The sequence below is a fragment of the Canis lupus genome, chromosome 1 (assembly GCF_003254725.2).
Source record: "Canis lupus dingo isolate Sandy chromosome 1, ASM325472v2, whole genome shotgun sequence".
NCBI lineage: Eukaryota > Metazoa > Chordata > Mammalia > Carnivora > Canidae > Canis > Canis lupus.
In genome coordinates, this window is record NC_064243.1 from 98972422 (window position 1) to 98999156 (window position 26735).

The window sequence follows — 26735 nt, forward strand, 5'->3', positions numbered from 1 at the left end:
GATCCATGTCTGGCATTTTGTTTTCAAATAGTCATGTTTATTTTTCCACATCCCGTCAGCTTATATATCATGTGCCGAAACTGCACAGACACTGTGTCCTAAAGGCGTGGTTTTTCTCTGGAAGCCGGTAACTCTTTATGTGGAATGAAATCACACACCTGCGTGTTTGCCGGAAACTGGTTGTCTGCTGGGCACAGAGATGTTATCAGGCTTTCTAGAGCAGCTTCGATGCCCAGCACACCCAGCAGGGTTCTGAAGCGGAGGGGCGCAGTCTCCAGGATGTGGTGCTGGTCTAGCTCCAGGGCTGCAGGGAGAACATGTGGCTGAGACGCTCCGCCAAGGCTTCCCCCAACGCCTCCACCCCTTGACAACTGTCATGACTGTGAGCCAGGCATGGACCAGGCACGGACTTGCACGCCAGGGCTGGGAACTGTCCCTTCTCACCTCTACTTTCAATTACTGGTAAATGGATGTAAACTGTACACAGAGATTTCCAACTTTTGATTCTTGCCATGAAAACCAGATGCCAGAAGCAGGCGTCAGTTGGGCACATAAGTCCTCAGCACTTCCCCTGTGGGCCCCTACCTTGCTGTGGCACTTTGGGGAGAAGATCCAGCTTCGGAAAAACCTTCCCTTCTTCCTCCATGTGCATCCTCCAAACGACGACCAGCTCGAACCTGGAAGATGTGAAATCCATCCCTAAGTGCTGTTTGGAATCTGTGAAGTGTCAACAATGTGGCACTGTCACCCTCCCCGAGCAGGTGCCCCTGCATACATCTGCCCACCAACAAAGAGGGAACAGACCCCAAGACCAGCAGAATGCTGTTCCGTCCATGATGTAGAGCAACAGGGATGTGTGCTGCTCTGAGAAGCAGCAGTGACAGGAAGTCGAGCTGCTACCCCCAGGCTCCTGCTGCCAGCACAGGGCCCATGGACTCAGGGGTCAGAACCCAAATGCCCAAGACCTGGAGGCGGCAGGAATACACTGCTAACGGAGCAGAAGCACCGAGGCCGAAGTGCACACAGCTACCCGAGCCCACAGGAGCTCGCTCTGGGGTGATGCTGACGGACGCAGGACGTCCAAGAAGCCCGCAGTTATGGAGCCATTTTAAGGTCTGAAAACAAAACGTGTAGGCTGTGCACATGCCTCAGGTGCGTGGGGGGCGGGGTCCCCACATGCACACACGGGCCCCAGGGGTCCTCTCTGCCTTTCCCGCAGCCAGCCAGTGAGGACAGAGCCTGGTCTGCAGAGGGCCTAGCACCACAGCTGCGGCTGCACTGCCCTCGCCCTCACAGTTCTGTTGTCTCCAGGTCACCTGACACTCGCATTCTACCACTTGGACCCCTCATCTGGGTGCTGGGGAGGCTGCCCTGTGGGGCGTCCACACTCACCCTGGCTGGCAGGCGCTCCGGACCCCCATGCAGCTGGACGCGGCCCCCTCTGGGAGGTGCACGACTTCCGGGTACTTGTCCTGGGGGAGATGAGGCAGGAATGGGGCACTCAAGCGGCGTCCATCCACGCGTGTTGCAGTGCCCTGGCTGAGGCCTGCTGCGGGACTGTCCTGGTCCCCACACCATGCAGGCTCCACGCCACACAAGCCCCACGGTGCAGACGGCACATCCTCATGAGGGACAAGGAGGCAGGATTTCCCTGGAGTAGTGCGTCTAGGGCCAGCTAGGGCTGGGCCAGGGCGTGTGACTGGATCTCTCCCAGGCATGTTCCCGTGCACCCACCCCTGGCTCCAAGGAGTGACACCTGGTCCCTTGTCTCTGTTCCGTCAGTTCCCGGATATCTGCAGGGGACCCTGAACAACACGGGACTCCCGCCTCCTTTCCATGCATCCGGACATACTGTCCACATGCTGGCATGCGGACCCTCCATAAACTCTGCTCTCAATTCCACTCCCTCGAGTTTGACATCTGTCGCACTGTCAGGGCCCCTCTGCTGGTCCCCACAGGTGACCCCATCCTCCGACCCGGCCGACCCATTCCAGATCCTTCCACATCTGCATGGCCCCCACATGCTCTTCCCCGCAGGTCAGCAGATTAGGGAACAGCATCCTCCCCAGGCCCCTCTATGGTCCTGCTCCTTGGAGACCTGGGTGACCTGCACCCCTCGTTCTCTGCAGCTTCAGCACTTGGCCTGACTAGCCCCTCACGCAGAAGCGCCCGGGCAGGCCCCTGCCACCATGACCTCCCACCCTGCCCATCTGAGCGGGGGGTGGGCGCCACAGTGACCTTGTGTCAGTCTCCCCCAGAAGTGTGCCCACCACTCTGCTAACGGGATCTCAACAGCTGTGCCAAGTCCGCTTCATGAGACCACATGCCATCCTAGAGTCTAAGGTTTTCTGAGAAGGAAAGAAAGTGGAATTTCATAGATTTCTAGGCTTGCGACTATAAGGCAGGCTCAGCTTTCCCCTCTGCCTAATATTCTAGAAAAGCCACAGGGGCATGGGGAGCTCTACTCTCCCAGAACCAGCACCTGAGCATGGCCTGTGGCAGAGGGCCCGTGGGCTCCCAGGCTGCATGGGGGACGTCTTCTTTCCCTCCGTCCACTGGGCGACCTGAGGTCAGATGTGAGCCTGCCCTCGCTCCCTGGATCCTCATGGGACAGAGTGGCCAGGCTGGTGGGGTGGATGGCAGAACCGAAGCTTCAGACTGCTAAGGACACACGTGCTGCGTGTGCAGAACGAGGTCTTGTGGGGACAAAGATGTGGCATAGCCTCTCCAGGAGCAGCCTGTGGAGCCAGAGCTCCCAGACCCACATGTGAAAGATGCCGACGGAGCAAGAACACGTCCAAACACCAGGCCATTCTGACCAAACCCTGGGCTCGGCCTGGTTTAAACTTACAGTTTCTAATTTCAGTAAAACTGCGTATGAGAAAATATATACCTACGTGTTTTAAGTGAAAGTGCTGGTTGATTTGTAGACCTCAAGCTCTTCTAAATTAGTAACAGCTGCAGGAGGGACACCCGGAGGATACTCAAGCACCGCAGGGCCGGGGCCCAGGGGCAAGGCCACCTCACCAGCAGGAGGCGGCAGTGTTCACTAAGCCTGCCTCCCTCCCTCTCGCTTATAAAATAAAAATAAAATAATCAGTAGAAATGCTGACACAAGGAGGAGGTCAGGCACTTGGTGTTTGTGCAGAGTGCATGGGGCTGCGTGCGGCCGGGGGCAAGCTCCCTCTCACCTACACACTGGCCTCTTACGCTTGCCTGGTGACCTCAGGCGCTTGGGGCAGAAGCACACATGTGAAGGAAGTGGCGTGGGACAGACCCCAGGCGGCCAGTGGTGCCCAGAGATGGGTCTCGTGAACCCTGGTACGCGGCTGCTGCAGCTCTGAGGCCAACGAGTGCACTTCAGCAGCGACTTCGGGCCACGTGTGTTACTGTATGATGGGAGTTGTGCTTTCCTGGTGGTGAGAAGGCCAGGAAGAGGCTTTGCGATGTGGGTGCTCTGCACACGGGGCATCAGTCTTCATTCTAAGTGGGGATTCGACATGGGTATCTTTTCGGATGTTTGCCCCATGCCTGGGGGTCTGTGCCAGCCGGTGGCGGCTGCAGGGATGCTGGTTTGGGGTCAGACCCTTCCAAGCCCGAGACTTGCTGTGCAGTTGAAGTGGTGGCTGGTCCTAAGGGAACAGAGTCTTCAGGAGCAGACTGGAGAGGCCCAGCCTCATGCGCTGAGCCCAGAGGGGAAGGCGGGAAGGCGCAGGGCACCCTGCCTGCCTCCCCCTTACACATGAAGCTGAGATGCACCCGAGTGTCCACACACACGGAAGCCCCGAGCCGACACCTGCCGTGTGCCCCAGGCGCTGACCCGTGTGACCAGCCTCTCCTGTGCATGTTTTCAGGGCATGTGCCCACCGTGTGGGTGCCAGTGCCCTTCTTGCTGCCCGGTAACACCCCCTGTGGATGGCTGAGCTCTGGCTCCTGGAGATGATGCTGCTGTGGGTGCCGTGGGCACCTGTGTTCTACCTCGTAGTTATGCACTGGAGGGGTGGCCGCTGAGCCGTGTGGGGCTCCACCCCCTCGTTTGTAGGATTCTATGGGCAGCGCTGGACCGTCCTTATTGCTCATGTCCTTGCTGATGGGTTTAAACAGCGCCGCCCTCCTGGTGGGAGATCACCGTGGGTCTGCTGGTCGCTGGTTGTCAGGGATGGACATGATTGCTGAGCCTCCTCACATGGGCTCCCTGGTCATCCTCGCCTTCTCTGGGGAGATGTGTGTTCAGATCCTTTGCCTAATTTTCAAACTGGGCTATTTTTATTATTGATTATAATAGCTTTTTTTTTAAAGATTTTTTTTTTTATTTATTCATGAGAGACACAAAGAGAAGGCAGAGACATAGGGAGAAGCAGGTGCCCCATGGGGAGCCCGACGTGGAACTCGATCCCAGAACTCTGGGATCACGCCCTGAGCCAAAGACAGATGCTCAACCACTGAGCCACCCAGGAGTCCCTATAGTAGCTTTTTATATAGTCTGGATACAAAGCACCTGTCAGACTGTGGATTTCTCCCATTGTGTGGACTGTCTTTTCATGTCCTTACTGGTGTCACCTGCATAAAGTTTTCAATGTTGACGAAGTCCAATTTATCTATTGTCTTCTTGTGCTTCTGGTGCCACAGCTAAGAAACCACTGCTGAGCCCAAGTCACAGAGATTGACACTTGTTTTTTTTCTAAGAGTTTTTATATTTTCAGCTTTTAAAATTATTTCTTTGCTCCATGTTTACCTCTCTGTAGCTGGTGAGAGGCAGGCCACAGGCCACGTTCATTCTCCAAACTGTGACTGTCCAGCTGTCTCCATATTAGTTGTGGAAAAGACTGTTCCTTCCCCATTTAATTGGTTCTGGTTATGTGTTAGTAACATCTTGTATTTGAAAATGGCTGGTCCAGAAATGTGTGAGGTTTCACCAAAGGACGAAACAGCCCAGACTTTCCAACAGATGGTGCTAGGATGACTGAATGTATTTATGTAGAAAAATGAGCCTCCATGCTTCTCTCATACACAAATGGATCACAGATCTGAATGTAAGAGTGAAAACCATAAAACTTATGAAAAATTTAAAAATCCTTATAGTTCTGGGGGATCCCTGGGTGGCTCAGCGGTTTAGCGCCTGCCTTTGGCCCAGGGCGCGATCCCGGAGTCCCGGGATAGAGTCCCGCATCAGGCTCCCGGCATGGAGCCTGCTTCTCCCTCCTCATGTGTCTCTGCCTCTCTCTCCTCTCTCCATAACTATCATGAATTTAAAAAAAAAAAAAAAATCCTTGTAGTTCTGGGTTAAAGATTTCTCAGATACAAAACCAGGATCCGTAAAAGAAAAATAAATTGGTAACTGATATATTAGCTTCATTAGAATTAGAAATTATCAAAAAAAAAAAAAAAAAGAAATTATCAGCCTCGGGCTACGCGGAAAGGCCACTAAAAACTCATTAACAAGACAACCCAAAGCATGTAATGGTGGAAGGATTTAAAGATACCTCACCGAAGAAGAGATGTGGCAGGATAATGGAGGTATTGGTGCTCACTGGGGAAACGCAAATGACATCCAGCGAGATAGCCACCCTGGTGGGTGCGTGGTGCTAACAAGAGAAAGACTAAAATACCAAGTTTAGGGAAAGATGTGTGGTAAGCTCAGCATCAACCGTTGCTGGTGGGAACCGTGGGTCTGGTGGCTTAAGGGTTAGATACCTAGCACGTACCGCATGATCAGCCTGAGTATTCTCCTGAGAGAACCCAAGACGTGCCCAGAGAACTGTATGCAACTGTTCACTCATCAGGGCCCCAACCCAGAAACGAGGCCGGTCCCCACCGCAGGTGTGCAGACCACCCGGGCCATCTGCACAGGGACGTCCAGCAGCGTCACCCACACAGGAGCATGGACACGAGCCTGCAGGGGGAACAGAGGTCCTGGGGAGTGGGGTATGGGCTACAAAGGCATCTGTCAGGACTCAGCAAGCCAGCGAAGCGAGTGCATATTATCCTATGAGAACAAGACTGTTTCCACAGGAAGTTCCTCCAGTGTTGGGGCTGGGGCAGCTATGCCCTCTCAGCTCAGGGCGCTCTCCCTGAGGGCCTGCTTGGCACCGTGCTGGGTGCAGGGACCCTGTGGTGAGGGCCAAGCAAGTGGCCCTGGGGTTCAGGCCCGAATGAGGGGAGGTGGGGGCACCCAGAGCCAGTGGGCTTGGGCCAGCACAGACTCCCTGAAAGATGTGCCAGGGCTGCTGTGTGGTGGGTGGGCAGGCAGGCCTGGGGACTTGTGCCGGCTCTGGTCAGGGAGGACAGCCCCACGGGCCCAAGGAAGGAGAGAGACAGAATGAGGCCTCCCCAGGAGCAGGGAGGGGGTGCCAGGGCAACTGTGCCCACGGATGGGCCCACCGGCATGCCCTCCTGGGGAAGGAGCTTGGGGGGACCGGCCAGGGGGATGCACAATGAGACCCTGACAAGCATGGGATCCCTGGGCCCCCTTCCTTCGGGGGATCCCCGGCACCAGCTCACCTACGGTCTCCCCACTCCTGACGGCACCAGGTGCCTTTGCCCGGAAAGAAGGCTCAGGCAGGAGAGTGCATATGTTCCCATCATAGGATGACGCTGAGCATTCTCTGGGTGACATGCTGGCCACGGGATCCGTTCTCTTGGCCGGGGTGAGGGGGTGTCTCAGATGGTGGCGGCTTGCTCAGAGGACAGAGGGCCACTGGGGCAGTTCTGGGGAGGAGACCCATCACAGCACCAGCGCCTGGGACAATGGCCCAGGCCCCTGCACCCAGGCCCCAGTGTACAGCGGGTATGCCGAGCCTGCGCCCCAAGCTCCATGGCAGGAGGCCTCCTCTCACATGTTCCCGTTACGGACATGATGGGAAGACCAGCAGACTAGACTCTGTCGTGCAAGAAAACAGCCAGGAGGGGAGTCCATGCTGCCCAGCTTTCCTGGCTGTGCTCCTAGAAACATCCCTGCTGTCTGTGCCGGGGATCTGGGGTGAGCCCCCAGCCCCCATGGGTCCCTGCCCACCCTCAGATGCAGGCTCCCAGCCCCACACCCAGGAACCGCCCCAGAAACCAACTGGGAAATGCTGAGCAGCTCTGGCCAACTGCTGGCCGGGCACAGGGAACATGTGTTAGTAACACCACCAGCTGACCTGCTCCCAGCCCCCGGCGTCTGCAGGTGGTGTCTGGCCCCAGCCCATCCAGAGCTGCCCTCCCCCATCCTCTGTCTTGCTCTGGGGCTCTTGGCAGGGACCGGGAATCCCAGGGACCCAGCCCGTCAGAAGTGAGGACATGGGGGTTTTCCGACAGAAAGTCCCCGTGAAGGGTCCCTGGCTGTCAGGAAGGGCTGCACATCCATGTCAAGCCTGTAGCAGCCAGTTCCCACACTGTTTACATTTGTAAATGGGGAAAAAAAATCAAAAGCAGATTTGGTGCTTTTGGTGAAAATGATACAAAATTCAAACCCAAGTGGCCATGATGAGGTCCCGGAGGCGCAGGTGCACCCTCTGTCTGGTGGGTGCACACCTCCCCCCCCCCCCCCCCCCCCCCCCCCCCGCCCCGACACTGAGTTGGGAGGGAACTGTGCCACAATCACCTGTGTGACGCCATCTCCTCTTGGGAAGCGACCCTGGGGACGACTGTTGAACCCAGTGACCGGGGAGCATCTGTGCCACAGGGGCCTCAGCACCTCTGTTCCTGAGGGCCCAGGATGCCACCTGCTCCGCTTTCTTCCTTTTGACTCACTGTCCCCAAGCCCCCCCTCATCCCCAGGCCTCCAGCAGAGGTGCGAGCCCTGTCTGTGCTGCTGTGTCGGTTGCAGGACAGTCTTGAGACCTTCACAGGGCAGCCTTCTAGCCTAAATTCCTGGGTCCCATAACCATGTTTCTTTCTATTTCCCTATAGTTTCTGCTACATTTTTTGTATTTCATTTTACTTGTATTAAGCTAAAAAAAATTTCTCAAAAACCCCTCAGTTGCACATTTACAGTTGCCTGTTTCAGTTTTATTTATCCTGGGTCTGACCTTGCATCCGCAGGGCTTCTGCCCAGACAACAGCGTGTTGTGCACGGCCCAGCCCAGGGGCGTTGTAGAGCCCGTTCAGTCCGTGAGGTGGAGAGTGCTGTTCTCCTGTCAACAGCCCAACGGCCCCCCAGAAAGTCCAGATGCACAGTGTCCCCTGCACAATCCCCTGGTTCTGAGAGCAGCTCCCAGGGGCGGGGGCCCAGCGCACCGGGGACACGCCATCCGTATCACCCACCCCCTGTCCATCCAGCTCAGGGTGAGGAGGGCCCGTCTGTCCCACAGGCCTCCAAACCTGTCCATGCCCCCTCTCCACAGCAAGCAGCACTTTTAGGAAACCAAGCCGTTGCCAGCATGAGAGGTGACAGCATGAGGTGTGGCCACAAGCACCTCATCCGGGAAACATCAATGGGAGGAGGAGCAGAAGGCTACGGGATGCATAGGGAGAACCATCTACAAACACTGTTCTCCCCCATTTGAGAAACCAGCTGGGGAGCGTGTGGTGGTCCGTGCGCAGCAATGCGTTGGGGTGTGAGGCCAGAGCCCTCGCCCGGCTGGCGTGGACGGAGCCCCTGCGAGCGCGCGGCCCCTCCTCGAGCAGTCATCACAAAGGCGAGCCACACTAGTTTCTTTTAAAATCATCAGAAATGGTCATTAAGAAGCTGAATACACACGTGTAAATGGAAACATGCTAGAAACTAATCTTTAGAGGTAATTTCACAAGTTTCCCTTCGTGTAAGTGTGAATATGCAATCGTGCTTGCAAAAGAACAACATGCACGTGGATAACGGAAGTAACAATCTAAATATTCACAGGTGATTTCATCATCACTAAGGTGTGAACTCTCGTTATCTCATAAATGTCACAGGAACATTGCCCAAAACATCGATACTGGCTTGATAGTTACGAGGGTCTCATTTAATTTTTTTCCTCACTTTGACTTTTTAAGGTCTTAAGTTTATCTGACAAAAATACAAATCTCACACACAAACGGCCACACACAATTCACCTTTACCCGAGGGCCTCATGTCCCCAATGTGCATGCACCACGCGGGCCTCACGCCGGCCTCACACCTGCCGCGCGCCGCAACCAGCAGAGCGCACATTCCAATGAGCCTGACAGGCATTCAGGAGGAAATCCTGACAGTCACTCCACATGACACAATAAACTGATTCAAACTTCAGGCTGTCAGGTCCCAACCTGAGCTTGTGAACGTTCCACCACAGAGCAGATCCTAAGTTTAAACAGTCATAACACAGGGGACCCTGTTATTACAATCAGCTGGTACCGGGGTTCATGCTGGCAACACGACCCTGACAGCAGCCACACAAACGTCTACTGGGAAACACGAGCGTCCTTCAAGGCTGCTCACATGCTCCACAGCACAGGCCAGGTGAGGACATGGCCCGGCTCCCAACCCTATGGGGAATGTGTGTCTTCCCGTCTCTTACTGAATGTGCTGTTTTCCTGGCATTCCTTTCTTCCTCAGACGACCCTCTGTCGCTGTGGGGCCACCTTCCCCTTGCACAGGCTCCACAGGACAGACTCAGCCTTTCTGTGGTGGGGCCTCTGTGTCCTGTCTTCATGGGGTGCCCCCACTCTGCCTGCTGCCTCCTCTATGCATGCCTGCCCCTGTGCGTCCTCTGCGGCCATTCCAGGAGTGCTGGGCAGGCCCAGGGAAGGCCATGTGTTTCCATCCTTGACGTCTGAGGCCTCTCATAGTTAACGATGTTTTTTTAAACATTTATTTATTCATGAGAGACACAGAGAGGCAGAGACACAGGCAGAGCGAGAAGCAGGCTCCCTGCAGGGAGCCTGATGTGGGACTCAATCCTAGGACCTGGGAATCACGACCTGAGCTGAAGGCAGACACTCCACGGCTGAGCCTTCCAGGGCTCCCACGGTATTTTTAATTAAACTTGATGATTAGTTTGGATATAGAATTTAAGAGTAACTTTATTAATATCTTATTTACTTATTGGGGGGGTGCAGAGAGAGAAAGAGACTCCATCCCAGGACCTGGGTCACAACCTGAGCCGAAATCAAGAGCTGGGTGCCCACCTGCCTGAGCCCCGCAGGCAGCCCTGGGGTGACATATGTAGATTTATTTTACACACAGAGCTGATGACAATGGACTGGGTGGGCCTGTCCCTCCTGTGTGCAGGATGGCCCAAGTAGCCCAAGTTCTGTGTCATCTCTACATGTTGAATTGCAGGATCCCTTCATGAGGCGGGGTTTACAATGACGCCCATTTGAAGAATAAGAAAAACATGCCTCAGAGACACACATGCAGAGCCCCTAGGGCAGCCAAGCTGAGCCGGGCTCCTGACCACAGGTGACCCCGAAGTCCAGCTCAAGGCTGCACGCCGACTTGGGACAGTCCTGCCGCAGGCCTCTATGCAGAGGATCTTCCAAGATCCTCTACCAAATTAAAACAACAAATAAACCTTACTTTGAGGACAGTGTCAGATAGACAGGAATGGGGTCGACGGGGTGCAGTTCCCACAGGATTTCCATCCAACGTGAGGCGGCACGTTTGCCAGGACTACGAACCCGTATCGACACATCCCTTTCATAACTGGCACCTATACTTGGTCCAGTTTCCTCAGTTTTTACTTACCATCCTTTTCCAGCCTCAGGACTCCCAGCCTGGATCCCACGGGGCAGCTGAGATGAGGGGGAGAGGGAGGAAAACCCAACAGGGCAGCCGCCGTCCTGCAAGGTTCACACGGGGCTCCCATCTGTCACTCCAAGGGGGAAGCACAGTTGCTCTTTGGTCCTAGAACAAGGTCCACAGGCCCCGTGGCTGACCCAGCAGCACTGTCACCGCCGGACTGGGCAGGGTGGGGGGAGGCCGTGTGGCCTTGGGCTTGACCAGAGACTCAGAACACGTGAGAACACGGAAAACACTTGGACCTATTGGTGTCTCTTCAGACCAAGAATGCGTGCTGATCCCTATTTTCATCACGGAGTTTCTCTTGGGGAAATGAGGGCAGAGGATTTTCCTTCTTGTCCTGAATTGCTTTCTCCTGCTCAAGCAGCTCCTGTAAACATGCTTCACGTTCCTGCATGCTTACATGATGACCTGGCCTGACCCACATGGGGGCGGCTGTGGGCTGCCGACCTGCCCATTCAGGAGATCATCCTCACAGACTATGAGCTCCTCACAAACGGCCGATGACCAACCTGCACCAACTAACAGGTGGACCGAGCCTTTGCCCGCAGGGCCCCTCGGCTAAAGGGAGACTAGGGGGTCACAAGCAGCTCCTCCAGGCTGTGCAAGGTTGCATGCTGCCCTGGCAGGTGCCTGTGGGGGCTCATCCTCCACCTCGGTGCGACCCCACGCTTGGGTGACCCTTTCTTGGACCGTTTGAGCCATTCCAGCCCATATTGCTCCCGGAGCCACTCACTCCCTTTCTGTTCAGCCTGTGTGAGTTAGGTTTCTGTCCCAATCCTCGGTCACCTGTGTTAAGAGAGTTCTAGGGATCCCTGGGTGGTGCAGAGGTTTGGTGCCTGCCTTTGGCCCAGGGCGCGATCCTGGAGACCCGGGATCGAATCCCACATCAGGCTCCCGGTGCAAGGAGCCTGCTTCTCCCTCTGCCTATGTCTCTGCCTCTCTCTCTTTCTCTCTCTGTGACTATCATAAATAAAAAAAAAAAAAAAAAAAAGAGAGTTCTAATAAAAACCCTGGACACTCTGCTAAACCGTGGCTATGTCCTGATAAAGGACAGTTCATTTCCTGAACACCAGGGAGATGCAGCAAAAACCGTGCTGGGACGTCACAATACACCTGGATGGCTGCAAACAAGTGACAAGGCAGGTCTGGACATGGTATGATGATAGCCCTCCCATGTTGCAGGCAATGCCCCTGAAGCTGAATGTGTCTCCCCAGAGCTTTGCAGTCCCACCCAATCTAAGTCTGTACCCGCGTCACTGGGAGACATGTGGGAAGCAGCGCTATTTACAAATGCCAGAACCCGGGAGGCCCCAGAACAGAGTCCTGGGTGAATACACTGTGGCTCACTCGCAGAACAGAAGGCCACGCTCCACGTGGAGAGATGCCCAGACACAGCACAGTCACGCTCCGTGGTGGCGGGGTGGCAGGCTTTGGCCCTGCGGGGAGGGGGTTTGGGGGCTGCTCGCGCTCTGCTTCCCCATCCGGCTGGTGGCCCTGCAGGTTCATTCTGTGAACAATTATCCAACAGCACGTTTACAATGTGTGCCCTTGTATTTCTATCAAAGTAAAACCAAGGAAGAGAGCATCCCTGAGCGCGTGACGCTTCGCTCTAGCAGAGAAGGCAGACAGAGGGGCCCCCCTGTGCTACCACAACCTCGGTAAAGGACGCATCGTCCCTCCTTCATCCGGAGGTCCACTCAGTGGTCTGGGTCTTCTCGGCACTCATGTGTGCCCGGAGGAGCAGTGACCCTACACGCAGTCAGTCCTTACACGGATACTCCAGGGCTTGGTGCCAGGAACTGATCCTCCTGCAGGACGAGCACCTGGAAGCCTCTCTTGGGACAGAGGTCCCTGAGTTACTGTTTTGGGGGCTTTCGAGCCTTTTCCTGGCTCATGACTGATCACAAGGGCACACCTTTCAGTAGGTATTTTTTTTATTTTTCCCTGGAAAAATGCACAGTGTTTATTGCTTTTCTGTGCATTCTGAGTCATGTCTTCAGGACATTACCACTCTCCTGGTATTTCAACGTGTGGAAAAGCTTAAAGTTGTCTGAAAACATGGAGATTTTCCTGTTGACTCCCTGTTGGCTCATTTACACAAAAGCTCAATTGCCTAACACTCTCTATTCTGAAAACACAATCCACATGATTTTGTTGAACTAGAATTAGTTGGATCACATTTGATATAAAAGGGCCAAAACCTGAAACTTAGAAATCTTTGCTGCATGAAAATCCGAATGTAAAAATGTTTGCGCGTCTATAAGCTTTTATTTATCTTTCTTAAACTTCTTCTGTGAATAATTCAGCTGATCAGAGGCCGAGGCTGAAGTGGGAAAGGCCTGAAGAATATTGAGCTGTACTGGGAACAGAGTGCTGCTGAGCAGAAGGGCTGGAGGGGAGCTCAGGCCCCAGGGCCCCAGAGGCCGCAGCATCCACGGTGCAGTTGGCAGCAGCGGGAAGTGGAACCAGAGGCCGGGTCACAGCTAGGTTGACCATTTCTTTTTTTTTTTTTTTTTAAGACGAAACAGCCAAAGGACAGATTCCAGTTTCCTAAAAGTGGTATTTCAGCCTTGGACAAATACAAATTCTAAGCTGTTTTTAAAATCAAGTAGCTGTAAGCACAGCATTTACACTTTTGTAACAAAAGGAGGGTTCTTTTTGTACAAGTGCCACACACAGGATGCCAACCAGATGGGGTTAACTGTCCTCATAAAGCAAGAAAATGCATAGATAACAAAGCTTGATTCTGGAAAAAAAACTTAGAACAATAGTTAACAGTTTGTTATATTTGTTCTCATCCTGCAGAACAGGAGGGAGACGGCCCTTAGCCCAAGGGTGCCCCACGGACCCCGGGACTGGACTGGCTTGGCCTTCCAGGGCCACCTGCACACACTGGTTCCTTTCCGTCCACACCTTTGTATGCAATCGTGGTGATGACACTCTTGCAGAGGGCTGGTGGACAGCCTCAAGACCTGCTGTATGGAAACATGGTTATGGACGAGGGAAAGCGTGACTAATCAATCACAGGAGGTGGACAATTACCTCAAACACGCTTCTCCTGAATAACTAAACTTTTAAGTTCTTGGGGAAAATATAATCAGCACTTTTTTTTGGGGGGGGGGCGGTAGACAGTGATGGTCATACTGTGCAGTTTGTGTTTATCAGGCAAATACACTATTTTAAACACATTAAAAGCATCATAGTCAAAGCCAGAATCAAAGCTGGTAGACTCAGGATATATGAACATACGGTTATTCTCAACTTACATTACAACTGTACCTTGTAAGATAAGGTAGTTTAGAAAGGCATTCAGTAATAATTTTAAATTATTCATAAACAGCTTGAGACAGGATAGTTCCATAAAAAAAAATTTCTAGGATGCTTAGGATAAAATCTACCATAAAAGCTTACAGAATCCCTTCACACCCACTACCAGCTACAATAAGAAAGAGACGGACACCTGGTGGTTCATTTGGAAGAGCATGCAACTCCTGATTTCGGGGTCCTGAGTTTGAGTCACATCAGGGGTAGAGGTCACACGAATAAATAAACTTTAAAAGAAAGGGGCAAGTGTTAGTGCGAGTGTGGCACAGGGGAACGTAACATGGAGCAGCCACGTGGTGAAGCAGCGTGGGAATTCCCCTAGAATTCTGGAATGATCCATTTGTGCAGGAAGCAGAGTTGTAATGGTGCTTAGTTACCAGATGCCATGTCTGCCCACAAGCCGGAAGGACACAGACCGTCTGTCCATCCTGCCACCCCAACGCCCCTGCATGGAGGGAGCCCAACAAGGCCTCTGCTGTCTGTGATGCATCACCTCCCCTCCGGGACCCGGAGCAGGGCCTGCTGATCCAGGCTTCTTAACCCAACTCACATTTTCTATCTAATGATCCTTTGTTGTTTCAGATGATTTTTTCAAATAAATCTCCTAATTTTCTCTGTAGCAATGTTTAACCTGTTGTTTGATTTATCCACTGGCTTTAAGATTTTAAAAATTCAATGACACTTTTAAAAAGCACATATCAATTTCTTTTTTTAAATAGGTTTTTGTAAAGACCTGTCCTATATCTGAATTAGATTTCTAGTTGTTCAGTTATTATGTTGATGACCTTAAGCTTCTACCTCAGAGTTTTTGTCCAGGGTTCTAGAATTCTCACTTAATGCAAGTTTGTTTTTTCAATTAATGTGTAGTTTTTAACATGCACTAGCTTCAGCGGGTTCATTTTCTCATGTGTCAGTTCTGCAGGAAGGGCTGTAACTGTCCGTGGCCACAGCCTACCTTCCTTCCGGGCATCTCCTCCTACCTGGCCCCCTGCAGCCCTGGGGACCTGCCCTGGCTTTCGTTTCTCACCTCATTTCCTACTCTTCTTTTTTTTTAATTTAACAACATACTTAAAACATGTTAAACTTAATCCAAAATTTCTGTACATTTCAAATGGGGGTGGTGGGTGGGCAGGAAACAGGTGTATTATCTCATCCTATTTCTAGAAGCATCCCACTCTTCTTTTTGGTAAGAAATACCCCCATTTCCCTTTCTCTTACATTATGCAGGTGTTAACACCACATTCCCACTATGGCAGTTAAGTGGTTAAAGATCAGACTGCCCCCTCATCACCAATTCCAGGCCTCAACCCCTCCATAGTGAGTGTCTTACGGTTCTTCTCCCACCTGCACACTTCCCTAGCCCCACAGCCAATAGAGGAATCGTGGAGCAGAAGCTGCTGGCGGGGATGCATGATGGTGCAGCTGCTCTAGCAAACATACTCACCGTGTGGCCAGCAGGCCCCTGTCCAGTATTTATACAAGTAAAGTAAAGCTTATGTTCAGAAGGGCTCAGAGGTACAAACTTCCAGTTCCAAGTCCCGGGGACATTATGCACAGCACAGTGATCACAGTTAATAGCACAGTGTTACATGTTTGAAAGCTGCTACAAGAACTTAAAAGTTCTCATCACAAGAAAAAGCAATCTGTGTATACCCAGCGCGTTGATGGACGTTAGAGTCACCGTGGAGATGATCCTGCACTGTAGACAAGTATTAGATCATTATGTTGTACACGCAGAACTAATATAATGTTATAGGCCAATTTCACTTCAATAAAGAAACATTAATGTTCACACAAAAATACTAAAACGTTTATAGAAGCTTTAATGTTAATCATCCTAATGTCCTTCCACTGGTAAGGCCCATCGCCTGGCCATGGACATGCATACACTGTGCGTTATTCAAGCACATTCTGCTCAAAGACCCACACTGGAAAGCCTGCGTACCGTATGGGAGTCTGGAAATGACAAAATTACAGGTTCACAAAAGAGCTGGATGGTTGCCAGGGGCTGGAGGTGAGGACAGAGACTGACCGACCGCCACGGGTCACCAGGGAATTTGTGAAGATGGAGGGAGTTCTTGATTGTGCGGGTGGTCACAGGGCAGTGTGCATTTGATGAGTGACTAAAGATTCACAGGTGTATGAAGATCATCCCTCAGGTTAAAACAGCTCAATATAAAGAATTTTAATAAATCAGATCACACTACACCCACTGTTTTCTCTCATTCTTTGCCCAACAATGTGTACTGCAGAGCTTTTCCTGCGTTCCTTTAGTGGCTGTGGCCTATCCACCATGTGCACGGATCAGGGGTGTATCAGCACACGGTGGTGGTGGTGGTGGGAATCTCCTCAGGGGAGGGCAGGTGTGGGCACCAAATGGGTGTCTACCCACTGGCACCTTGTGTCTCTGGGCGCTCTCCTAGGGCATAAGGCCGTTCTCCGGACACAAGAACTCAATGTGAACATCAGGACTGACAGTGCCACACATCACCAGAGGGCATGACTGAGTTCTGACTCCTACAGTGAGGGTCCTGGGGAGCGTGTGTGACTGGCTCTGGCTCTCACTATGGCCGGGCGAATGCGCTGGCACCAGTAGGGAGCAGATGTGCAGGGGGAGGAGGCCAAGGTTGGAGACTGGTCAGCAGTCCAGTATCAGAATAGGGTCCGGCTCCTTGTTACATATTATCACTAATTTCTTGATTCTCTAAACAGCATTCACATCTCTCCAACAGTGTCCTCCCTCAAGAATGTAAAGTGATTTTTTTTGTGGAGTTGAGAATAAAGGCTGAATCTCTAAAATATGTATTCAAGGAGCACAAGGCTGGCATAGTCTGTGGAGCATCCAGCTCTTGATTTTGGCTCAGGTCATGATCTTGGGCCGTGAGACCCGGCCCTGTGTCAGGCTCTGAGGAGTCTGCTTCCCCTCTCCCTCAAATAAATAAATAAAATCCGTAAGATGTGTATTCAAGACCTTCTGTGACATACCCCCCCCCCCCCAGCTGGCTTGCTAGCTTTTGCAAATGTGTTGCCCCATTCATGAATATACACAACCTGTAAGAGTGAAAGGGAATAAAAGGGAAGTCTGGGAGGATGACTGAGAATCAAAGTTTTAAACAAGAAAGTAAAAACAGGGAAGTTTTTAGGTACTTGCTTTAGCATAAAACCTCCAGGAGTTCAGGAAACACTTGGCACAAGACATTAGTGACTACTGCACCTCCTGGCACAGATGCCTGCACAACAGACCATGGGCCTAGTTGGCTACAACTAACATGGAAACAAACCCTGAGCACCTACTCTGTGCTCAAAGCATGTGAAGCACATACTTGGGAGAGGCCTCCTCTGATCTAGAACGCCAACAGTGGCTGGAACCAAGTGAACACACACCTGGAATCGCTGCCCACGGTGGACACAGTGGACGCAGCTGCGTGATGGACGGGGGTGCAGAGGAACCAAGAGAGCGGCCCCCCGAGAGAACACGAGGACAGGGCAGGCAGAGCAGTTCGATTTGGCTTCATTTCCCACTTGACACAGGGCCCGAGCGAGGCTCAAGATGGGTCAAGAGCCGAAACAAAGGGGAGCCTCTGCCCCAGGGACAGAAAGTTTGGCCATGGCCCAGGGCTCTACTGGCCTATCCTGCCCTCCACAGACACAAATAAGGTATTTCCACCATGAAAACATTAAAAATTTACTTTTGCTGTTCTGAATTACAGACACCAAATGACACAGTGTCATAAACAGATGATGGCATGGCTGCTATCATCCTGATTTCAGAATGGAATTATTGTTTCATAGAGCCTGCTTGAAATTAGTCTAAAAGCAAAACAAGGGATCCCTGGGTGGCGCAGTGGTTTAGCGCCTGCCTTTGGCCCAGGGCGCGATCCTGGAGACCCGGGATCGAATCCCACGTCAGGCTCCCGGTGCATGGAGCCTGCTTCTCCCTCTGCCTGTGTCTCTGCCTCTCTCTCTCTCTCTCTGTGACTATCATAAATAAATAAAAAAAAAAAAAAAAAAAAAAATAAAAGCAAAACAACCCTCATCCATTAAGGAGTTTGCTCTTTGTATATTATGACTAATGGTTTTTAACCACCCTCAAGAAAAAAAAACACCTCTCAGTAATTTAAGTATATATTCAGAAAAATGCCAAGGATGAAATAAAGCATTTACAATCCTGAATATGATTAAAGGACAATTCTCCTGAGAGAGCCATAAGCCATGCAAAGTTTCTATAATCAGGGCAGCCCAGGTGGCTCAGCGGTTTAGCGCTGCCTTTGGCCCGGGGCGTGATCCTGGAGACCCGGGATCGAGTCCCATACAAGGGTCCCATATCGGGCTCCCTGCATGGAGCCTACTTCTCCCTCTTCCTGTGTCTCTGCCTCTTTCTCTGTTTCTCATGAATGAATAAATAAATAAAATCTTAAAAAAAAAAAAAAAAGATTTCTATAATCAGAACACAGCCTGGGTGGCTCAGCAGTTTAGCACCTGCCTTCCGCCCAGGGCGTGATCCTGGAGTCCCAGGATCAAGTCCCACATCAGGCTCCCTGCATGGAGCCTGCTTCTCTCTCTGCCTGTGTCTCTGCCTCTCTCTCTCTCTCTCTCTCTCTCTCTCTCTCATGAATGAATAAATAAATAAATCTTAAAAAAAAGATGTCTATAATTACTTATAAATACTGTTATAAATAAATCAAGCTAAAAGGAAATAAATCAATAAATACTCACAGCTTAACAGGTACAAAGTTTGCCATAGGCCACACAACAAAGCATCAACACACGTCTCCCTCACCAAGTGAACATAAACACTGATTGGAAGAAAGTCATATTAAGTCTTTTCTTTTTGCTACCAAAGCTTCCCCTTGGACAGGCTCTGTGCAAGTTCTTTTGTGGAACACGCGCACACACACACGCAGACATGCACACGTACACACACACACGTGCGCACTCCCTCATATCACCACTGCCTGGCTGAACTTGTCCGACTGCACTTGACCTTGACCCCGGAAATCGCAGCTGACAGGACCAGGGTGAGTGTGGAACGCAGTCAGGCCCCATCAGGTTCTCTGGAGAAAGATGACCCAGGGTCAGACCACCCATCTGGGCAGTTGCTCACACTGAGGGTTTCCAGGCTTGGGCTGAGTCCTGCCCACATGCCTGTCCACACAGCAGGAGCTGGTTTGCAGGATGAAGATGCACAGAGAGAGCAAGGGGAGTGTCCTATGTAAGGGCTGCCCGGAGCGTGAAGGCCACCCCACTTCTGGTCCCCGGCCCCCGAGGTCCCTGCTGCCCTCTGAGACGAGGGTGTCCTTCCGGACACAGTCTTGGGACGTGGGCTTCTAGACTTTAGCCAGTGTCTCCACAAACACAACAGTCCTAGCTCTCTTAGTGACCATGTGGATTCAGGGTGAACATGGAAGACAACTATCTAGGACAGGAGTGAACAGGGATGTGAAAGGAAAGGACTGAAGCAGGCTCCAAATTACTCATTTTCACCGTTGGTCAATCTCAAGAGTCCTGAAACAGTTTTTAAACAGTTTTTTCAGCTTTATACTTATTTTCTTGTGGAGAAAGCTCACAACCTCTTTGTTCTGCTGTAGTTTAAAAGTCTCACCACAACAGACTTCTGTTAAATTTTTTGCTCTTTGCCTTCTTTCTGAGCTTTTTAAACATCCCCCCTACCTTCACCCTGGGCTGGGAAGTCACACCTCTTTTTCCGCTTGTCCAACCTGAGACACTTGGTCATGCTCAGCTCCTTGGAGACAACATCAGTCTCTGTCCTCTCTGTGAACAAATGACTGCACAACAGCACTCTCACTCACTCTTGTACTGCTGTGTATTCTTAAATTCTAGCTTAAAAACACAGACCTCTGCATTCTTTGGATTTTATTATACAGTCATTGTTTGATGTATTTACCATATTCTTTGCTCTTTACTGCCTCTTGTATCTCAAATCTTCCTTCTGGGATCGTTTTCCCTCTACCTGAAGAATATCCTTTTGCTCTGACAGGAGAGCCTACATTGTCTTTTTCTTTCACGTTTTCCCAGTTTCCTGAAGATGTAATGGAAACACAACGTGTTGGCAGGCATTCAGGGGTAGGACGAGTGATCTGATGCTTGTATGTATCATGAACAACAACCATGTTAAGTCTAGTCAACATCCTGTGATGAGAACTTTGAGGATCTACTCTCTGAGCAAGTTTCAAGTAACGATACTTGCCCCGCACCCCCAGGACTGACCCCCCCTCACTGAAGTCCGAACCTTCTGACCCCTCCACCATTTCCCCAGCCTCTCAGCCCCCATCCCTGGCAACACCTGTCTGCTCTCTGTACTGATGAGTTTGATCATCTTTTTAGATTCCACATGAGACTAGGTGACGTTGGTCTCTCTTGGTCTAACTTGTCTCACCTAGCGTCATGAATGCCCTAAAGGTCTGTTGGTGTTGTCAGAAACGGCAGGATTTCATTCTCCTCAGGGCTACATGACATCCCATTGTGTGTGTGTATGTGTGTGGGCCACATTTTCTTTATCCATTCCTCTGTCAAAGGACACCAGGTAGTTTCTGTCTTGGCTACTGTGGTAATGTTACAATGAACACAGGAGTGTACATATACTTCACTTTCATTTTTGAAAGATTTTTTTTTTGCCGAATGTAGCAGGTTTGATTGCATTTTCTCAGTATATTGAAGTTATCAGTGGACTGGTTTCTGGTTTACACAGCTGCTGCAGAAAAGTCAGTTTGCTACTTTGAAGGTGAATTGGAATTTGTTCTCCCGCTGGCTGTTCTACCGATGTTGTTCTTCTCTTTGGTATCTGCAGTTTCACTATAATGTATTTAGGTGGGATTTTTTTTTTTTTCCTGCTTGGATTTGATTTGGTTTCTTGAGACCAAATCTTAAAGAGTGAATGGAACATGTATAAAGAATGTAGGAGAACGCATGAGTGTAATGCACATGTAGCGAGCGGTCTGGCTGGCACCCCAGGGGTCGCTGCACCCTCTGCCCAATCACATACCTTCACTTTCCTCTGACAGCAACAATTACCTTGACTTTTTTTTTCTTTTAAAGATTTTATTTATTTGAGAGTGACAGAGAACAAGTGATGAGGAGAGGCAGAGAGAGGGAGAAGCAGACTCCCCGCTGAGCAGGGAGCCTGATGCAGAACTCGATCCCACGACCCTGAGATCATGACCTGAGCTGAAGGCAGCACTTAACTGACTGAGCCACCCAGGTACCCCAACTACCTTGACTTTAATGAAAGTAACTTCCTCCTATTTCTTTACAGTTTCCACATAATTGTGCAACCCTAAAGCCTGTCTTCAGCTTCACCCAGTTTTAAACCCTGTGTAGACAGATTCATAAAACATATTGCTTCTAGTGTGGCTTCTATTCCCCAGGATTCTATTGGTGAGAATTTTCCACTATGCTGTGCATAACTCCATATTGTCTGTTCTTTCCAATTCTCAGTGATATTTCATGACATGAATATACCAATTTATCATTTTTTCCCATTCTACTGTTAAATAACATTTGGGCTATTATGAATAATGCTGTGTTGTTCTAGTGCGTGTTCTTTTTTTGTGTGTGTAATTTTATTTATTAGAAAGACCAAGTGCGCATGAGCGGGGAAGGGGGTACTCATCCCTAACAGCTGATCCTGTCAGTATTTTTACTATTAGTCATGCTGGTAGTTATGCAGTGGTATCTCATGGTGATTTTAAATACATTTTTTCCTTGGGATGCCAGGGTGGCTCAGTTGGTTATGCGTCAGATTCCTGGTTTCCCCTCAGGTCATGATCCAGAAATTGAGCCCCACATGGGGCTTCACATGTACCTCTTCCTGTCTCTGCCCCTCCCCGCGCTCATACTTGATCTATGAATAAATAAATCTTAAAAGAAAATATTTTCTCTTACTTTACTACTGAAGTGGAACATTTACATGTGTTTAATTTGAACTCTTATTTCTGTGAACAGTCTGTTCAAACTACTTCCCTCTTATTTTACTGGTTATCTTTCCCTATTGATTTCTGAAGTTCTTTACATATATTGACTGGTATGGTATATACCAAACGCTCAATAAAATGTATCTCCCATATACACTGTGTATGATTGCTCTTGCCACTCAATGTAGCCACACCAACAAATACAAACCTACTTTGTTATTTTGACGGCAGTAAGTAAAAGCTCTCTCAAACTCCCCTTCCTCTGTCTTGAACCACTACAGTGGTCCTTTCACTTCAGAAGCCAGGCTATTCAGTTCTCTTTCTGAAATGCAGAACTGGTTATGCTCCTGCCCTGCTGCTTCTGGGTAAAGCCCCAGACCTTCAACATCACTTTCAAAGTCTCTGGGGATCTAACTGCTGTTCTCCTGGACTCAAGCCTGCAGAACTCACGATTGCCTTTGTTTCCCACCACCCATGAGTTTCATGGCAGACCCTTCCCCTACACTGCACTCTTGACGAGAGCCTCGTCCTTCACCTTACCCATCTGTATCTGATGCTTAAGTAACCTTTGAGTTTCAGTTTACATGTGACTGCAGTCATATTTAACAAACTTGCATCTGTTAGGCTTGAGACTATGCCAGACATACAGACAAGTCAAGAAAGCAGCCAGAGATTACCAGGCGATCACATTCACCTGGAGAGAAATTATAGCCTAAGGTTAGGAGAAGGAGGAGGAGGGACCATCAGGGATGAGACAGGGTTGAAAAGACCTAGAGGCCTGAGTCGGGTGGAGGTGGGCCACGTGCTGCATGCTGCTGACCCAGCTCTGAAAGCTCCACACAGGTGTCCCCTGCCCATTTCCATCACGTACCACATTCCTGCCACAGAAATCATCACATGTCCAACACAGAGGCAGCCATTGTCTGATTCCTTAGCAGACATGACTCTAATCAACTCTAAGGAAGAACTATGTTAGCCTTTATCATTGAGAGATTTCAGCAACGAGCTTGAGACTCACTCAGTAAAAACTTGTTGAACTGAATCACCAACACACACATGTGTGCGTCCTTGAGTTTACACACCACTTGGGGAAGACGGAGTAGGGTAGCCAGGTGCCAGGGGAGAGCTGCCTGGAAATGGGGGCCTCTATGAGGGTGTGGGAAGAGCAGGCATCAGAAAGCGCAGGCTCAAGCTCACATAAGGGGGATCTTCGTTTGCTTTCACTGCTACTTACAGCATTGAGGCTAGATGGAGGTGACACCTGAACCCTTCACTGGCAGAAAGATGCAGGATAAAGACGGGCATTGCATTTCAGGTAGTGTTATATATGCATTACTTGCCTCAACAGTTGGTATGCTTATGGATGATTTTAGGCTTTACATTTTCTAGTAATATCTAAATTTTCTATTCTGCTATAATTTGGGGAGAGGGGTTAGTCTTCTTCTTTTTAAAATCAGCATTTCATTTGGGCAAAATGAGAACTTATATCAAAAGCAGTATCTTTGCACATATACAAAAAAGTCAGTAATTTCCAGAACACTAGTCTTACAAAAATCCCATAAATCCTTAACAACAGTTTGAAGACTGTATCCATATTTCTGGCAGAATTAAAATTAAGCTTTCTCCTTAAGAATGGAAATACGGCATAATAAATGAGGTGAATATGAATTTTTTCCTACTCCTGGACACAAAGATTCAAATGGAAATGAAAACATGACATCACCCACCAGTAATGAGGAAAAAATGAGGTCGTGGACAAACATACTTTGTTCTGATTTATTAAACCTCAGGCGAGCTTCACTTTATCCCCCAAGAGTGATGGGCAACACTGGTTGCCAAAGCCTTCATTTTTACTAAATATCTTTGTAAACATTGTGGTTGCTCTGGTCTGTGGCCACGTCCCTCAGACAGTGTATCAGTGGAAAAGAATCCCCATTCCCAGCAAATGTTAAAACTGCCATGTGTCATCTTCTCACAAACCTCACGCTAAGCATGGGTTTCAGAGTCTCTGCAGGACAAATACAGGAAAAGGCTAGTTCTGGAGGCTGTGGCTGCAGCGGCTCCTCCCAAAGCAGGAACGCCACGTCTAAAGTGCCAAGGAGAAGCACGTGAGGGGAGGGCAAGACCCTGCCCCTGAGGAGGGTGTGGCCTGGCCACCGACCCTCGCTGGGGGCAGCTCCCCATGCCAGCTGGGCCCTGACCACTGGTGGTGACGGTCACTCCCTCTGCTATCCAGGCCCCAGCACTCTGGCTCTCACCCCCTAGCAGCTGCCTCTCATGGCCTGACAGGCATGGGGAGCCGTGCAGAGAGGAGGGCTGCCGCTGCCCGGGTGGCACCCAGCGTGGTCTAGCTCAGGTCCCAGGGTGGAGCACTAGGAGGCCAGCGGACCAGCAGCTCCAGCTGAACAGTGGTGGAACACGAGACCGGACCAGCTCAGAGTCGCTGGTCCCCCACATCCCAGCAAGCCAGGAGAGCTATTCAAGTCCAAGAAGCTCTAGTGTCCTCAGGTTTGGGAGTGCCTCAGCTGTCCTCCTTTGTAGATTGGAGGGTAGGCTGTGTGCCATCGGGCCAGAGGGCCTACAGAGCTGGTAGGTGCAAGGCACCCAGAGCACACCGGGCCCAGTGCTGAAGCCCTCACTGTCCATCCTTCGCTGCCCTGCCGTTCTGTCCTGCCTGGTGTGCAGGGAACAGGGAGGACTGCATTCTACCAGGGGATGTCCTGGGAATGTCTGTCCAAGGTTATTTTAAAATTCAACAGAACTATTTAAGTGCCGAGTGACGTGCATTCCACCTTTAACATTGAATGTACACTCTTATGGCAAAAAATGACTGACTATAGTTTTTAAGAATGGAAATTAAATTATAAATACCAAATATGAGGGGCTTTTTGGTACAAAATTTCTCTTGTAACTGTTGTCTTGAACTCTGGTCAGAATATTACAAGTGTAACAACAGGTTGGTTTGGAGAAGCAAAACAATACGCTGGCTTCAGGGACATGATATAAATGCATGTCTCCAACCAAACCTAAACCTAAATAAACAGCTATAAAAAGCAGAAAATTGAACTTTTAAAATCTTTCAACCAGCAGATACATAAATCTTGCATCTCTTTCAGAGCTTAGGACAGATCTGTGGCTCATGGGCATGTGTTAGAGCAATGTGACCAGTGCTTGATCATGTGGGCTCAGTGAAGGAACAAGATCACTGGGGAAAGCAAAGACAGGTTGACAGGGGGCCAGTAAAAGATGATGAGAAAGAAAAGCAGCAAGAGGGAAGAAAAGATTTACTTCCAAGGATCAGGAAGCCAGTAAGATGATGACAAGACAGGAGAAGGCTGGCCAGGAGGACCATTAGCAGGGCCCTTCCATGACAGATACCAGCATCGCTGCTGCATGAGGGACAGGTGGGAGGGAAAGCGGAGAGGTGCTTCCTATACTTTTCTAGAACTTGAGAAAGTGGGAAGAAGGGACAGACAGGGTGCTGAGGACAGCCAGATGAGACATAGGAAACTCAAGTGTGCCAGTCAGCGAAGAACAAATCAGGCCTGCCCAGTGCCACACTCCTGCTCCAAGGACACCATGCATCAGGCTCCACCATGATCCCTCTGAGACAGGGGCCATGTCCAACACCTGTGCTTACAGTCACTCTCTCAAGACAGGTGAGTCACCCCGATTCAGGCCACAAGTGCCAAAGGATGGGCACTGGGAGGTGTGAATTCACATCAGGAGCAAGCTAGGACACCCAAGCTCATGGAGACACTGTGCAGTCCTGTATGCAAACCTGCTCGCCCCTCCCAGTTCGGCCTGCTGTGCTTCCACATCCCCCAAACCAGATTATCGCAGAAGGGTGTCCTTGGTTTGAGTCGCACTCTCAAGAGCATTCCCCTAATCTCAGGAGCAAAGTACATTTAAAAACAGGTGGCATCATAGAGGTCATCCTGGGGAGCTGAGCTGTGTCACAACAAAACCATACATGCAAGTCCTTACATACCTGGACTTCTCCACCCATAGTGTTGTCTTCCTTAAATACTATGGTTTCCACTGATGATCCTCCTTGGCTTCCAATCTTAGTCCTGGGTGAGAGGGGGTCTCTGGATGGGGCCCTCCTCTGGCCACTGACACCCAGAGCTCCAGCCCAACTGGTTTTGTTTCCAGGGGCCTCGCAAGCCCCTTCCCTGGCTTGGTCACCCTGAGGACACACTGCAATGCTGTGGGTGACCCTGGCCCACAGGATTTGCCTGTATGGGCTGGGTGTTCACGGCTCGGGGCATCACACAACACCAGGTAGAAGGGAAGTGTCGCAACTCAGCGCCTGCTCCTCCCTGAGCCACCACATCACCATGTTCTCACGGATGCAAACTCTGAGGAGTTCAGGATTCTAAGTGTGATCCCAGCTCTCTGGGTCATTATAAAGGATACATGAGAGGGGAAGAGAACGGAGCCCAACATCATTGATTGTAGCCCTCACAAGCTTGGTGTGTAATGCCGCACGTTTGAAATATTGCACATGAGCCTTTATCTGAACCCCTCTCACTCCCTTCATCCTTTCCAGTCTCTCGGACTAAACGTTCCTTACAGCAAAGCAGGGAATGTCACTCTGGATGCTTTACTCAAGTCTCAAAATAAGGAACTGGACTCCATCAGATTTTTGCCTCCCATCCAGGCTTCAGCACCCGGCATCCTTGCCTTCTCACCTGGCACGTCCAGCATGGAGATGTGGGTGCTGGGCCCAGAGAGCTGACCTAGAGCTCTCTGGCAGCCCACGTGGGCCACTCTAAGCCTGATCACTTGGGAGA

General features: G+C 50.5%; 1 protein-coding gene across 4 annotated transcripts in view; it reads right to left on the reverse strand.

The window, feature by feature from the left end:
• Positions 1 to 15: 15 nt before the first annotated feature.
• LOC112644913 (centromere protein P) overlaps positions 16 to 26735 on the reverse strand; it is a 218030-nt gene continuing 191310 nt past the window's right edge. For all 4 annotated transcript variants that reach the window (XM_025423686.3, XM_025423687.3, XM_049094876.1 and 1 more), the window contains 3 exons: positions 1393 to 1472; positions 586 to 677; positions 16 to 304 (listed from right to left, as the gene is read on the reverse strand). In XM_025423686.3, the coding sequence (XP_025279471.1) occupies positions 99 to 304; positions 586 to 677; positions 1393 to 1472 (378 nt within the window). In that variant the 3' untranslated portion in view covers positions 16 to 98. The remainder of the gene's footprint in view (positions 305 to 585; positions 678 to 1392; positions 1473 to 26735) is intronic.